The sequence below is a fragment of the Taudactylus pleione genome, unplaced genomic scaffold, assembly GCF_031769625.1.
Source record: "Taudactylus pleione unplaced genomic scaffold, aTauple2 ptg000277l, whole genome shotgun sequence".
Classification (NCBI taxonomy): domain Eukaryota; kingdom Metazoa; phylum Chordata; class Amphibia; order Anura; family Myobatrachidae; genus Taudactylus; species Taudactylus pleione.
The window spans coordinates 3,603,401-3,621,022 of NW_028284679.1; the positions used below are offsets into that span (position 1 = coordinate 3,603,401).

The 17,622-nt window shown below is 50.8% G+C and overlaps 1 protein-coding gene across 1 annotated transcript in view; it reads left to right on the plus strand.

The window, feature by feature from the left end:
* Positions 1 to 2,321: 2,321 nt before the first annotated feature.
* KIF3C (kinesin family member 3C) overlaps positions 2,322 to 17,622 on the plus strand; it is a 146,359-nt gene continuing 131,058 nt past the window's right edge. The window contains exon 1 of the mRNA XM_088481722.1: positions 2,322 to 4,182. Coding sequence (XP_088337848.1) covers positions 2,770 to 4,182 — 1,413 coding nt within the window. The 5' untranslated portion in view covers positions 2,322 to 2,769. The remainder of the gene's footprint in view (positions 4,183 to 17,622) is intronic.

Genomic DNA, 17,622 nt, shown 5'->3' on the forward strand with positions numbered 1-17,622 from the left:
TGAGTGTCCAGGTCACTAGGAGTGAGGACCAGAGCCATAACTAGACTTTTTCGCAATCGCCGGAACACACTGAGTGATGTAGACGATTTGACGTTACGAAACGGCAAATCGTCCCGACATCATTCCAGTGTGTACCCAGCTTTAAGGTGCCTACACCCTAGACAACTCGCAAAAGATCCGATGTCGTCAACAATTTCACTTGAACTCTGCGGCAACTCCGCGGCAACTCCCAGACTAATGATATCTTACATGAAACTGTGCACTCTGACCAACGACCTGACCAACGACCTTAATCTCGTTAACAAGATTGCCAGATCTTACTGCATATAGGGAAAATCTGAGGATACAACCAACGACCCGCGGGATCGCACATCGGCCTCGTTATCATTCGTGCACACCATACACGATATGCGCGATTTGTTGTTCAGATGCGTCGGAATCGGCCAAATCGTGCAAAATATCATCTAGTATGTAGGCTACTGAGTCACACAATTGGGCGCGAGGTTTAACGAGGAAAAAACCTCACGCCCCTCGCAACCAAGTTTGGATTACAGCGGATATGCGCGCTCCCGATACCCACGGTATCCAATAAAAAAAAAAAAATACACCTACCTGCCCGGGGGTCTCCTTGGCTCCCGGTGGCCTCTCCTCCATCTTCTCACTGGGAAGGGGACTGCTGGGAGGCTCCAGGAGCTGCAGGGAGGGTTGAGCTTATTTCCCCTGCGCGCTAGGGACCTGGAAGTAACGTGCAGTGAGGGCGGAAGTGCGGTTCCATGCCCATAAAGTCCACCTAGAGAAGAAACTTGTCTGCTCGCTACGCTTCAGGCACGGTGGCTCGCTTCACTCGCCACAAGATTATATTCCCCGTCTATGTCCATGTGGAGGGTAGGGAATGACGTTGGACAGTAGCCGATGACGTCAGGGTCCGATCCGCGAAGGGAATCTAGACACTTCCCTGCAGGGAGGCACAAGGGCTGCTGGGAAATGTAGTTCTCCCAGCGCCCATTACGGGGGCCATACTCACACTGGGGACACACACACAGAGGTCACACTCATGCACACACACTAACCCACAATCACTCACACACACTCACGCACACTGACACACTCACGCACACTGACACACTCACACACTGACACACACACACACACTGACACACTCACACACACTGACACACTCACGCACACACACTCACGCACTCACTGCTGCTGCAGGAGACCGGTTCCCGACGCTGGATGCAGAAAACAGCATTTCGGAAGGTGAAGGTCCCCGAGCATTTCCCGACCTTTTTTCCTAAAATTGTGTATGTTAGGAAAAATTGGTCGTGCTCTGGAGGTGCGCAAAATAGGAAATAACGTGCGCCTGATTGAATAGCAAAATACCCGCACCAGAAGGAAAAACCTTGCGGGTGCGGGATTTTTTGCTTTGCCAATTGAATATGCCCCATAGTGTTACATTTTACTTGCAAATCAGTAACACGTTCTGCAGCACCCGGATAGTATTATACAATACATGATTGCCCCAAACTTAATTCCATCAACCCTCACTTTAATATTGTTTCCCTGCGTGTCATGCCCTAAAAAACAAAACTCGCCTCGTCAGTTTGCCTCATGACATGACGGCACATATTAATACTCTGCCCACCTTACTGACTGATGTTGGTTTGTTATACTATATAACAGCAGCACCATGACACGGATGTCATTCCTTGGTACCACAGCCAGGGGGCAGTCAGTCAGTGATCCCCCCTCCTCCATCTATGTCTCCTTTATTTATAACCGGTCACATCAGCACATGAGAGGGAGGAATGTTACCAGCACACTCCTGTTTTATTGTTCATTTATTCTATTGCAATCTCACAGCTGATGTGTATTTATTAATATTGCTGAACGTAAGGAGTGTGATAGCCAGCTATGTCTGCTTCCCGCCATGCACAGTGACAATAGCTGCTGTACATCTGTCCTTCCTCTGCAATCTGCCCTGTAATGCTGAGCAGCATCTCCCAGGATCCAGCAGCCTGCATTAGCTATGGAGTCATTTCTCTGCCTCCTAGATCTGATCAGCGGAGAACTACAGCCCCCAGAATTCCCATGCAGGGGAACATCACACCTCCCCTGGGGCTGAGGTCACCCTCCCGCTGGGCTGCTGCCTCAGATATGACAGGGAGAGCTGCTGCTGCTGCTGTGTGTTATTGTGTTATCCTGTTCTCTGCTGCTGCCAGTGGAAGCATCTCTCCCCCCTCCCCAGCATCATTCCCAGACCCCGCCTCTAGTCCTCAGTCCCTGTTTTTCCCTGTCATTCTCACACAGACAGCGGCCGCACTGCAATGAATGAGCATCCATAGCTGGGAGAGGGACTAGGCGTTTCCAGCTGCCCCTCAGCTGCATCACAGAAGGTTACAGGAGACAGATCTGTGAGTGGCACCAGCCCCCGGCATCATCGCTGCCCGTCTTGTCTCTTGTGTCATTCAGCCATCGCTGCTGGTAGTTATCCAGCCCCAGGAATTGGCTTTGTACCTGATCCCTGCATCCCACGGAACTATGCGCAATGGATGCCAAGGTATCTACAGGGAGCTGGTGCCTGGGGATTACTGTGCCCGCTAAATCCAGGTCAGGAGAGAGGAGGTGAGAAGGAATCTACCAGGGTTCCTACATTACAGATACACCCATGAGTACGAGCGCCTGAGGATATTTCTGTGCGTTCCTAGGTGTGCTGCCTGGAATAATCAGTATCACTGACGGGGAGAGGTAGGAGGAGAGGCCATCAAGATGTGCAGTAAGGGCAAGAGCAGCGAGGCTCTCAAGGTGGTGGTCAGATGCCGCCCCGCCAACAGGAAAGAGGAGGCAGCTGGGCATGACAGGATAGTATCCATGGACGTAAAATTGGGGCAGGTGACTATCCGGAATCCCAGGGTGAATCCTGGGGAGCTGCCAAAGACATTTACATTTGATGCAGTGTACGATGCCAACTCCAAGCAGGCAGACCTGTATGATGAGACCGTAAGGCCCCTTATAGATTCTGTCCTGCAAGGCTTCAATGGGACCATGTTTGCCTATGGACAGACCGGCACAGGCAAGACCTACACCATGCAAGGCTTCTGGGCTGAATTGGATAAAAGAGGGGTGATCCCTAATTGCTTTGACCACATTTTCACCCATATCTCCCGGTCCCAAAACCAGCAATATTTGGTGAGGGCGTCCTACCTAGAGATCTACCAGGAGGAGATCAGGGACCTACTGTGCAAGGACCAGTACAAGAAATTAGAACTCAAAGAGAACCCAGAGAGTGGAGTCTACATAAAGGACCTCTCCTCATTTGTGACCAAGAATGTGAAGGAGATTGAACACGTCATGAATTTGGGTAACCAAGCTCGATCCGTCGCCTGTACCAACATGAACGAACACAGTTCGAGGTCTCACACTATTTTTGTCATAACAATAGAGTGCAGTGAATTGGGTGTGGATGGGGAGGAACATATTAGAGTGGGCAAACTCAACTTGGTGGACTTGGCTGGCAGCGAACGGCAAAGCAAAACAGCAGTGAATGGAGAGAGGCCCAAGGAAGCCTCCAAAATCAACTTGTCTCTGTCAGCACTGGGTAACGTGATATCAGCTCTGGTGGATGGCAGGAGCACCCACATCCCTTACAGAGACTCCAAGCTGACCCGCTTACTGCAGGATTCTCTTGGCGGCAATGCCAAAACCATTATGGTTGCCACCCTAGGCCCAGCTTCCCACCACTATGACGAGACCTTGTCCACTCTCAGGTTTGCCAACAGGGCTAAGAACATTAAAAACAAGCCAAGGATTAATGAGGATCCCAAGGACACTCTGCTGAGGGAATTCCAGGAAGAAATCGCCAGGCTGAAGGCCCAGCTGGAGAAGAGAGGGATGCTGAGCAAGAAGCGCAGGAGAAACAGCCGCAGGAAAAAGTCGGTGGACGGCGAGAGCATTCAAGACACAGAGGCTGAGGAGGAGAATGACGACAACCTGATAGAGAAGAACGTGGGGAGTTACCTGAAGGAGCAGGCCGAGAGGCTACAGCAGGAGAAGGCAGCCATCCAGGATGACCACAGTCTGCTCGCAGAGGAGAAACTCAAGCTGATCGAGGAAAAGGAGAAGATGATGGAGGATTTGACCAAGGAGCAAAAAGCCACCGAGATGCTGGCTGTGAAATTTAAGGTAATTAATATTTATGTCTTGGGATATATTGATACAATGCTTAATAATGCCGTACCTTGGTGATGTCCTTTACTGCAGCTAGCGCTTTACAGATCTATGTCCTGTAGGAGAAAGTCCTACTGCAGATAAGCCAGGATCCTCATGTCAGTGATCAGGTTATACGTGAGTGGTACAATGCAGAATGTAAGCGAGAGAACAGAGATGATTAGCAATTGTCTGCTCTGGTAAATGGCTGGTGACAGCTCGGACAGTGCAACAACCTGTACTGTATGGCAAGATGCAACTGGTACCCCACTGTCACCGGCGTGTGATTAACCCTTCAGTATCAGACTGGTACCCCGCTATCACCAGCATGTGATGAAGCACTCAATGTCAGGCTGGTACCCCGATATCACCCAGCATGTGATGAAGCCCTCAATGTCAGGCTGGTACCCAGATATCACCAGCATGTGATTAGCCCTCAGTGTCAGGCTGGTACCCCGATATCACCAGCATGTGATTAGCCCTCAGTGTCAGACTGGTACCCCGATATCACCCAGCATGTGATGAAGCCCTCAGTGTCAGACTGGTACCCCGATATCACCCAGCATGTGATGAAGCCATCAGTGTCAGGCTGGTACCCCGATATCACCAGCATGTGTTTAGCCCCTCAGTGTCAGGCTGGTACCCCGATATCACCAGCATGTGATGAAGCCCTCAGTGTCAGGCTGGTACCCCTCTATCACCAGCATGTGATTAGCCCCTCAGTGTCAGGCTGGTACCCCGCTATCACCAGTATGTGATTAGCCCCTCAGTGTCAGGCTGGTACCCCGCTATCACCAGTATGTGATTAAGCCATCAGTGTCAGGCTGGTACTCCGATATCACCAGCATGTGATGAAGCCAAGGATTGCAGTTGCTAATACGCACGCAGTCGTCCGATTGTTGCGCACTGCACATCTGTATACATCGCCGTGCGCGTGCGCGAACTAGCCACTACGATCGGGAAAGTGATTGCTGAGGATACACAGACCCATGGCAGAGTGAGTGACAGGAAGCGCCATTTGTGGGTGGTGACAGGGAGGTGGTCGGGCGAGCGCAGGCGTGCCAGTGCGTTGGGACGGTGTTGCAGGAGCGTGCATAAATTATCTACTAGGCAGCTTGAGGCCTCATCATAGCATGCGCTAAAGTAAGCACTTCCTGAGTGAGGTCTGACCTGTCTTACCTGTGCATATGGGTCTGATGTTACTCAATGTTACCCATTAATTCACTATGTTGACAAAGTATACTGATGTGAGTAAGGGGAAGTAGGCGTCCTTAGGTTAGGCTGCGAATGCAATTATTTGCAGAACACTGCTGATATTAGCAACTGCCTTACGTTCGCATAAGCCGAATAGCGATCCAAGCTGAATCAAACACTTTTTACCCCATCACTCTCCCCATACACCTGTGCTGTTATTTACCTGTACACCTCCATGCTCACATATTCCCCATCACTCTCCCCATACACCTGTGCTGCTATCTACCTGCACACCTCCGTGCTCACATATTCCCCATCACTCTCCCCATACACCTGTGCTGCTATCTACCTGCACACCTCCGTGCTCACATATTCCCCATCACTCTCCTCATACACCTGTGCTGTTATTTACCTGCAAACCTCCATGCTCACATATTCCCCATCACTCTCCTCATACACCTGTGCTGTTATTTACCTGCACACCTCCATGCTCACATATTCCCCATCACTCTCCTCATACACCTGTGCTGTTATCTACCTGCACGCCTCCATGCTCATATATTCCCCATCACTCTCCCCATACACCTGTGCTGCTCTCTACCTGCACACCTCCATGCTCACATATTCCCCATCACTCTCCCCATACACCTGTGCTTTTATCTACCTGCACACCTCCATGCTCACGTATTCCCCATCACTCTCCCCATACACCTGTGCTGCTATATACCTGCACACCTCCATGCTCACATATTCCCCATCACTTTCCCCATACACCTGTGCTGTTATCTACCTGCACACCTCCATGCTCACATATTCCCCATCCCTCTCCCCATACACCTGTGCTGTTATCTACCTGCACACCTCCATGCTCACATATTCCCCATCACTCTCCCCATACACCTGTGCTGTTATCTACCTGCACACCTCCATGCTCACATATTCCACATCACTTTCCCCATACACCTGTGCTGTTATCTACCTGCACACCTACATGCTCACATATTCCCCATCACTCTCCTCATACACTTGTGCTGTTATCTACCTGCACACCTCCATGCTCACATATTCCCCATCACTCTCCCCATACACCTGTGCTGTTATCTACCTGCACACCTCCATGCTCACATATTCCCCATCACTCTCCTCATACACCTGTGCTGCTATATACCTGCACACCTCCATGCTCACATATCCCCCATCACTCTCCCCATACACCTGTGCTATTATCTACCTGCACACCTCCATGTTCACATATTCCCCATCACTCTCCCCATACACCTGTGCTGCTATATACCTGCACACCTCCATGCTCACATATTCCCCATCACTTTCCCCATACACCTGTGCTGTTATCTACCTGCACACCTCCGTGCTCACATATTCCCCATCACTCTCCCCATACACCTGTGCTGTTATCTACCTGCACACCTCCGTGCTCACATATTCCCCATCACTCTCCCCATACACCTGTGCTGTTATCTACCTGCACACCTCCGTGCTCACATATTCCCCATCACTCTCCTCATACACCTGTGCTGCTATCTACCTGCACACCTCCGTGCTCACATATACCCCATCACTCTCCCAATACACCTGTGCTCTTATCTACCTGCACACCTCCATGCTCACATATTCCACATCACTTTCCCCATACACCTATGCTGTTATCTACCTGCACACCTACATGCTCACATATTCCCCATCACTCTCCTCATACACCTGTGCTGTTATCTACCTGCACACCTCCATGCTCACATATTCCCCATCACTCTCCCCATACACCTGTGCTGTTATCTACCTGCACACCTCCGTGCTCACATATTCCCCATCACTCTCCTCATACACCTGTGCTGCTATCTACCTGCACACCTCCGTGCTCACATATACCCCATCACTCTCCCAATACACCTGTGCTCTTATCTACCTGCACACCTCCATGCTCACATATTCCACATCACTTTCCCCATACACCTATGCTGTTATCTACCTGCACACCTACATGCTCACATATTCCCCATCACTCTCCCCATACACCTGTGCTGTTATCTACCTGCACACCTCCATGCTCACATATTCCCCATCACTCTCCTCATACACCTGTGCTGCTATATACCTGCACACCTCCATGCTCACATATCCCCCATCACTCTCCCCATACACCTGTGCTGTTATCTACCTGCACACCTCCATGTTCACATATTCCCCATCACTCTCCCCATACACCTGTGCTGCTATATACCTGCACACCTCCATGCTCACATAGTCCCCATCACTTTCCCCATACACCTGTGCTGTTATCTACCTGCACACCTCCGTGCTCACATATTATCCATCACTCTCCCCATACACCTGTGCTGTTATCTACCTGCACACCTCCGTGCTCACATATACCCCATCACTCTCCCAATACACCTGTGCTCTTATCTACCTGCACGCCTCCATGCTCACATATTCCCCATCACTCTCCCCATACATCTGTACTGCTATCTACCTGCACACCTCCATGCTCAAATATTCCCCATCACTCTCCCCATACACCTGTGCTGTTATCTACCTGCACACCTCCGTGCTCACATATTCCCCATCACTCTCCCCATACACCTGTGCTGTTATCTACCTGCACACCTCCGTGCTCACATATTCCCCATCACTCTCCTCATACACCTGTGCTGCTATCTACCTGCACACCTCCGTGCTCACATATACCCCATCACTCTCCCCATACACCTGTGCTCTTATCTACCTGCACACCTCCGTGCTCACATATTCCCGATCACTCTCCCCATACACCTGTGCTGCTATCTACCTGCACGCCTCCATGCTCACATATTCCCCATCACTCTCCCCATACATCTGTACTGCTGTCTACCTGCACACCTCCATGCTCACATATTCCCCATCACTCTCCTCATACACCTGTGCTGTTATCTACCTGCACACCTCCGTGCTCACATATTCCCCGTTACTCTCCCCATACACCTGTGCTGCTATATACCTGCACACCTCCGTGCTCACATATTCCCCATCACTCTCCCCATACACCTGTGCTGCTATCTACCTGCACACCTCCATGCTCACATATTCCCCATCACTCTCCCCATACACCTGTGATGTTATCTACCTGCACACCTCCATGCTCACATATTCCCCATCACTCTCCCCATACACCTGTGCTGTTATCTACCTGCACACCTCCATGCTCACATATTCCCCATCACTCTCCCCATACACCTGTGCTGTTATCTACCTGCACACCTCCATGCTCACATATTCCCCATCACTCTCCCCATACACCTGTGCGGTTATCTACCTGCACACCTCCATGCTCACATATTCCCCATCACTCTCCTCATACACCTGTGCTTCTATCTATCTGCACACCTCCATGCTCACATATTCCCCATCACTCTCCCCATACACCTGTACTGCTATCTACCTGCACACCTCCGTGCTCACATATTCCCCATCACTCTCCCCATACACCTGTGCTGCTATCTACCTGCACACCTCCATGCTCACATATTCCCCATCACTCTCCCCATACACCTGTGCTGCTATCTACCTGCACACCTCCATGCTCACATATTCCCCATCACTCTCCTCATATACCTGTGCTGCTATCTACCTGCACACCTCCATGCTCACATATTCCCCATCACTCTCCCCATACACCTGTGCTGCTATATACCTGCACACCTCCGTGCTCACATATTCCCCATCACTCTCCACATACACCTGTGCTGCTATCTACCTGCACACCTCCGTGCTCACATATTCCCGATCACTCTCCTCATACACCTGTGCTGTTATATACCTGCACACCTCCATTCTCACATATTCCCCATCACTCTCCTCATACACCTGTGCTGTTATCTACCTGCACACCTCCATGCTCACATATTCCTCATCACTCTCCCCATACACCTGTGCTGTTATCTACCTGCACACCTCCATGCTCACATATTCCCCATCACTCTCCCCATACACCTGTGCTGTTATCTACCTGCACACCTCCGTGCTCACATATTCCCCATCACTCTCCTCATACACCTGTGCTGCTATCTACCTGCACACCTCCGTGCTCACATATACCCCATCACTCTCCCAATACACCTGTGCTCTTATCTACCTGCACACCTCCATGCTCACATATTCCACATCACTTTCCCCATACACCTATGCTGTTATCTACCTGCACACCTACATGCTCACATATTCCCCATCACTCTCCCCATACACCTGTGCTGTTATCTACCTGCACACCTCCATGCTCACATATTCCCCATCACTCTCCTCATACACCTGTGCTGCTATATACCTGCACACCTCCATGCTCACATATCCCCCATCACTCTCCCCATACACCTGTGCTGTTATCTACCTGCACACCTCCATGTTCACATATTCCCCATCACTCTCCCCATACACCTGTGCTGCTATATACCTGCACACCTCCATGCTCACATAGTCCCCATCACTTTCCCCATACACCTGTGCTGTTATCTACCTGCACACCTCCGTGCTCACATATTATCCATCACTCTCCCCATACACCTGTGCTGTTATCTACCTGCACACCTCCGTGCTCACATATACCCCATCACTCTCCCAATACACCTGTGCTCTTATCTACCTGCACGCCTCCATGCTCACATATTCCCCATCACTCTCCCCATACATCTGTACTGCTATCTACCTGCACACCTCCATGCTCAAATATTCCCCATCACTCTCCCCATACACCTGTGCTGTTATCTACCTGCACACCTCCGTGCTCACATATTCCCCATCACTCTCCCCATACACCTGTGCTGTTATCTACCTGCACACCTCCGTGCTCACATATTCCCCATCACTCTCCTCATACACCTGTGCTGCTATCTACCTGCACACCTCCGTGCTCACATATACCCCATCACTCTCCCCATACACCTGTGCTCTTATCTACCTGCACACCTCCGTGCTCACATATTCCCGATCACTCTCCCCATACACCTGTGCTGCTATCTACCTGCACGCCTCCATGCTCACATATTCCCCATCACTCTCCCCATACATCTGTACTGCTGTCTACCTGCACACCTCCATGCTCACATATTCCCCATCACTCTCCTCATACACCTGTGCTGTTATCTACCTGCACACCTCCGTGCTCACATATTCCCCGTTACTCTCCCCATACACCTGTGCTGCTATATACCTGCACACCTCCGTGCTCACATATTCCCCATCACTCTCCCCATACACCTGTGCTGCTATCTACCTGCACACCTCCATGCTCACATATACCCCATCACTCTCCCCATACACCTGTGATGTTATCTACCTGCACACCTCCATGCTCACATATTCCCCATCACTCTCCCCATACACCTGTGCTGTTATCTACCTGCACACCTCCATGCTCACATATTCCCCATCACTCTCCCCATACACCTGTGCTGTTATCTACCTGCACACCTCCATGCTCACATATTCCCCATCACTCTCCCCATACACCTGTGCGGTTATCTACCTGCACACCTCCATGCTCACATATTCCCCATCACTCTCCTCATACACCTGTGCTGCTATCTATCTGCACACCTCCATGCTCACATATTCCCCATCACTCTCCCCATACACCTGTACTGCTATCTACCTGCACACCTCCGTGCTCACATATTCCCCATCACTCTCCCCATACACCTGTGCTGCTATCTACCTGCACACCTCCATGCTCACATATTCCCCATCACTCTCCCCATACACCTGTGCTGCTATCTACCTGCACACCTCCATGCTCACATATTCCCCATCACTCTCCTCATATACCTGTGCTGCTATCTACCTGCACACCTCCATGCTCACATATTCCCCATCACTCTCCCCATACACCTGTGCTGCTATATACCTGCACACCTCCGTGCTCACATATTCCCCATCACTCTCCACATACACCTGTGCTGCTATCTACCTGCACACCTCCGTGCTCACATATTCCCGATCACTCTCCTCATACACCTGTGCTGTTATATACCTGCACACCTCCATTCTCACATATTCCCCATCACTCTCCTCATACACCTGTGCTGTTATCTACCTGCACACCTCCATGCTCACATATTCCTCATCACTCTCCCCATACACCTGTGCTGTTATCTACCTGCACACCTCCGTGCTCACATATACCCCATCACTCTCCCCATACACCTGTGCTGTTATATACCTGCACACCTCCATTCTCACATATTCCCCATCACTCTCCTCATACACCTGTGCTGTTATATACCTGCACACCTCCATTCTCACATATTCCCCATCACTCTCCTCATACACCTGTGCTGTTATCTACCTGCAGACCTCCATGCTCACATATTCCTCATCACTCTCCCCATAAACCTGTGCTGTTATCTACCTGCACACCTCCGTGCTCACATATTCCCCATCACTCTCCCCATACACCTGTGCTGCTATATACTTGCACACCTCCGTGCTCACATATTCCCCATCACTCTCCTCATACACCTGTGCTGCTATATACTTGCACACCTCCATGCTCACATATTCCCCAACACTCTCCTCATACACCTGTGCTGCTATCTACCTGCACGCCTCCATGCTCTCATATTCCCCATCACTCTCCCCATACACCTGTACTGCTATCTACCTGCACACCTCCATGCTCACATATTCCCCATCACTCTCCCCATACACCTGTGCTGCTATCTACCTGCACACCTCCGTGCTCACATATTCCCCATCACTCTCCCCATACACCTGTGCTGCTATCTACCTGCACACCTCCATGCTCACATATTCCCCATCACTCTCCTCATACACCTGTGCTGCTATCTACCTGCACACCTCCATGCTCACATATTCCCCATCACTCTCCTCATACACCTGTGCTGCTATCTACCTGCACTCCTCCATGCTCACATATTCCCCATCACTCTCCCCATACACCTGTGCTGCTATCTACCTGCACTCCTCCATGCTCACATATTCCCCATCACTCTCCCCATACACCTGTGCTGCTATCTACCTGCACACCTCCGTGCTCACATATTCCCCATCACTCTCCTCATACACCTGTGCTGCTATCTACCTGCACACCTCCATGCTCACATATTCCCCATCACTCTCCTCATACACCTGTGCTGTTATCTACCTGCACACCTCCGTGCTCACATATTCCCCATCACTCTCCCCATACACCTGTGCTGCTATATACCTGCACACCTCCGTGCTCACATATTCCCCATCACTCTCCTCATACACCTGTGCTGCTATCTACCTGCACACCTCCATGCTCACATATTCCCCATCACTCTCCTCATACACCTGTGCTGCTATCTACCTGCACACCTCCGTGCTCACATATTCCCCATCACTCTCAACATACACCTGTGCTGCTATCTACCTGCACACCTCCATGCTCACATATTCCCCATCACTCTCCTCATACACCTGTGCTGCTATATACCTGCACACCTCCATGCTCACATAGTCCCCATCACTTTCCCCATACACCTGTGCTCTTATCTACCTGCACACCTCCGTGCTCACATAGTCCCCATCACTTTCCCCATACACCTGTGCTGTTATCTACCTGCACACCTCAATGCTCACATATTCCCCATCACTTTCCTCATACACCTGTGCTGCTATATACCTGCACACCTCCATGCTCACATATTCCCCATCACTCTCCCCATACACCTGTGCTGCTATATACCTGCACACCTCCATGCTCACATAGTCCCCATCACTTTCCCCATACACCTGTGCTGTTATCTACCTGCACACCTCCGTGCTCACATATTCCCCATCACTCTCCCCAAACACCTGTGCTGCTATCTACCTGCACACCTCCGTGCTCACATATACCCCATCACTCTCCCAATACACCTGTGCTCTTATCTACCTGCACGCCTCAATGCTCACATATTCCCCATCACTCTCCCCATACATCTGTACTGCTATCTACCTGCACACCTCCATGCTCAAATATTCCCCATCACTCTCCCCATACACCTGTGCTGTTATCTACCTGCACACCTCCGTGCTCACATATTCCCCATCACTCTCCCCATACACCTGTGCTGCTATCTACCTGCACGCCTCCATGCTCACATATTCCCCATCACTCTCCCCATACATCTGTGCTGCTATCTACCTGCACACCTCCATGCTCACATATTCCCCATCACTCTCCCCATACACCTGTGCTGTTATATACCTGCACACCTCCGTGCTCACATATTCCCCATCACTCTCCTCATACAAATGTGCTGCTACCTACCTGCACACCTCCGTGCTCACATATTCCCCATCACTCTCCTCATACACCTGTGCTCTTATCTACCTGCACACCTCCGTGCTCACATATTCCCCATCACTCTCCCCATACACCTGTGCTGCTCTCTACCTGCACGCCTCCATGCTCACATATTCCCCATCACTCTCCCCATACATCTGTGCTGCTATCTACCTGCACACCTCCGTGCTCACATATTCCCCATCACTCTCCCCATACACCTGTGCTGCTATCTGCCTGCACGCCTACATGCTCACATATTCCCCATCACTCTCCCCATACATCTGTGCTGCTATCTACCTGCATGCCTCCATGCTCACATATTCCCCATCACTCTCCCCATACACCTGTGCTGCTATCTACCTGCACGTCTCCATGCTCACATATTCCCCATCACTCTCCCCATACACCTGTGATGTTATCTACCTGCACACCTCCATGCTCACATATTCCCCATCACTCTCCCCATACACCTGTGCTGCTATCTACCTGCACACCTCCGTGCTCACATATTCCCCATCACTCTCCCCATACACCTGTGCTGCTATCTACCTGCACACCTCCGTGCTCACATATTCCCCATCACTCTCCTCATACACCTGTGCTGTTATTTACCTGCACACCTCCATGCTCACATATTCCCCATCACTCTCCTCATACACCTGTGCTGTTATTTACCTGCACACCTCCATGCTCACATATGCCCCATCACTCTCCTCATACACCTGTGCTGTTATCTACCTGCACGCCTCCATGCTCATATATTCCCCATCACTCTCCCCATACATCTGTGCTGCTCTCTACCTGCACATCTCCGTGCTCACATATTCCCCATCACTCTCCCCATACACCTGTGCTGCTATCTACCTGCACACCTCCATGCTCACATATTCCCGATCACTCTCCTCATACACCTGTGCTGCTATCTACCTGCACACCTACATGCTCACATATTCCCCATCACTCTCCTCATACACCTGTGCTGTTATCTACCTGCACACCTCTATGCTCACATATTCCCCATCACTCTCCCCATACACCTGTGCTGTTATCTACCTGCACACCTCCGTGCTCACATATTCCCCATCACTCTCCCCATACACCTGTGCTGCTATCTACCTGCACACCTCCATGCTCACATATTCCCCATCACTCTCCCCATACACCTGTGCTGCTATCTACCTGCACACCTCCGTGCTCACATATTCCCCATCACTCTCCCCATACACCTGTGCTGCTATCTACCTGCACACCTCCGTGCTCACATATTCCCCATCACTCTCCTCATACACCTGTGCTGTTATTTACCTGCACACCTCCATGCTCACATATTCCCCATCACTCTCCTCATACACCTGTGCTGTTATTTACCTGCACACCTCCATGCTCACATATGCCCCATCACTCTCCTCATACACCTGTGCTGTTATCTACCTGCACGCCTCCATGCTCATATATTCCCCATCACTCTCCCCATACACCTGTGCTGCTCTCTACCTGCACACCTCCATGCTCACATATTCCCCATCACTCTCCCCATACACCTGTGCTGCTATCTACCTGCACGTCTCCATGCTCACATATTCCCCATCACTCTCCCCATACACCTGTGATGTTATCTACCTGCACACCTCCATGCTCACATATTCCCCATCACTCTCCCCATACACCTGTGCTGTTATCTACCCATCACTCTCCCCATACACCTGTGCTTCTATCTACCTGCACACCTCCATGCTCACATATTCCCGATCACTCTCCTCATACACCTGTGCTGCTATCTACCTGCACACCTACATGCTCACATATTCCCCATCACTCTCCTCATACACCTGTGCTGTTATCTACCTGCACACCTCTGTGCTCACATATTCCCCATCACTCTCCCCATACACCTGTGCTGTTATCTACCTGCACACCTCCGTGCTCACATATTCCCCATCACTCTCCCCATACACCTGTGCTGCTATCTACCTGCACACCTCCATGCTCACATATTCCCCATCACTCTCCCCATACACCTGTGCTGCTATCTACCTGCACACCTCCGTGCTCACATATTCCCCATCACTCTCCCCATACACCTGTGCTGCTATCTACCTGCACACCTCCGTGCTCACATATTCCCCATCACTCTCCTCATACACCTGTGCTGTTATTTACCTGCACACCTCCATGCTCACATATTCCCCATCACTCTCCTCATACACCTGTGCTGTTATTTACCTGCACACCTCCATGCTCACATATGCCCCATCACTCTCCTCATACACCTGTGCTGTTATCTACCTGCACGCCTCCATGCTCATATATTCCCCATCACTCTCCCCATACATCTGTGCTGCTCTCTACCTGCACACCTCCATGCTCACATATTCCCCATCACTCTCCCCATACACCTGTGCTTTTATCTACCTGAACACCTCCATGCTCACATATTCCCCATCACTCTCCCCATACACCTGTGCTGCTATATACCTGCACACCTCCGTGCTCACATATTCCCCATCACTCTCCACATACACCTGTGCTGTTATCTACCTGCACACCTCCATGCTCACATATTCCCCATCACTCTCCCCATACACCTGTGCTGTTATCTACCTGCACACCTCCATGCTCACATATTCCCCATCACTCTCCCCATACACCTGTGCTGTTATCTACCTGCACACCTCCATGCTCACATATTCCCCATCACTCTCCTCATACACCTGTGCTGCTATCTATCTGCACACCTCCATGCTCACATATTCCCCATCACTCTCCCCATACACCTGTGCTGCTATCTACCTGCACACCTCCATGCTCACATATTCCCCATCACTCTCCCCATACACCTGTGCTGCTATCTACCTGCACACCTCCATGCTCACGTATTCCCCATCACTCTCCACATACACCTGTGCTGCTATCTACCTGCACACCTCCGTGCTCACATATTCCCGATCACTCTCCTCATACACCTGTGCTGTTATATACCTGCACACCTCCATTCTCACATATTCCCCATCACTCTCCTCATACACCTGTGCTGTTATCTACCTGCACTCCTCCATGCTCACATATTCCTCATCACTCTCCCCATACACCTGTGCTGTTATCTACCTGCACACCTCCGTGCTCACATATTCCCCATCACTCTCCCCATACACCTGTGCTGCTATATACTTGCACACCTCCGTGCTCACATATTCCCCATCACTCTCCTCATACACCTGTGCTGCTATATACTTGCACACCTCCATGCTCACATATTCCCCAACACTCTCCTCATACACCTGTGCTGCTATCTACCTGCACGCCTCCATGCTCTCATATTCCCCATCACTCTCCCCATACACCTGTACTGCTATCTACCTGCACACCTCCATGCTCACATATTCCTGATCACTCTCCTCATACACCTGTGCTGCTATCTACCTGCACACCTCCGTGCTCACATATTCCCCATCACTCTCCCCATACACCTGTGCTGTTATCTACCTGCACACCTCCGTGCTCACATATTCCCCATCACTCTCCCCATACACCTGTGCTGTTATCTACCTGCACACCTACATGCTCACATATTCCCCATCACTCTCCTCATACACCTGTGCTGTTATCTACCTGCACACCTCCGTGCTCACATATTCCCCATCACTCTCCCCATACACCTGTGCTGTTATCTACCTGCACACCTCCGTGCTCACATATTCCCCATCACTCTCCCCATACACCTGTGCTGCTATCTACCTGCACACCTCCGTGCTCACATATTCCCGATCACTCTCCTCATACACCTGTGCTGTTATATACCTGCACACCTCCATGCTCACATATTCCCCATCACTCTCCCCATACACCTGTGCTGTTATCTACCTGCACACCTCCATGCTCACATATTCCCCATCACTCTCCCCATACACCTGTGCTGT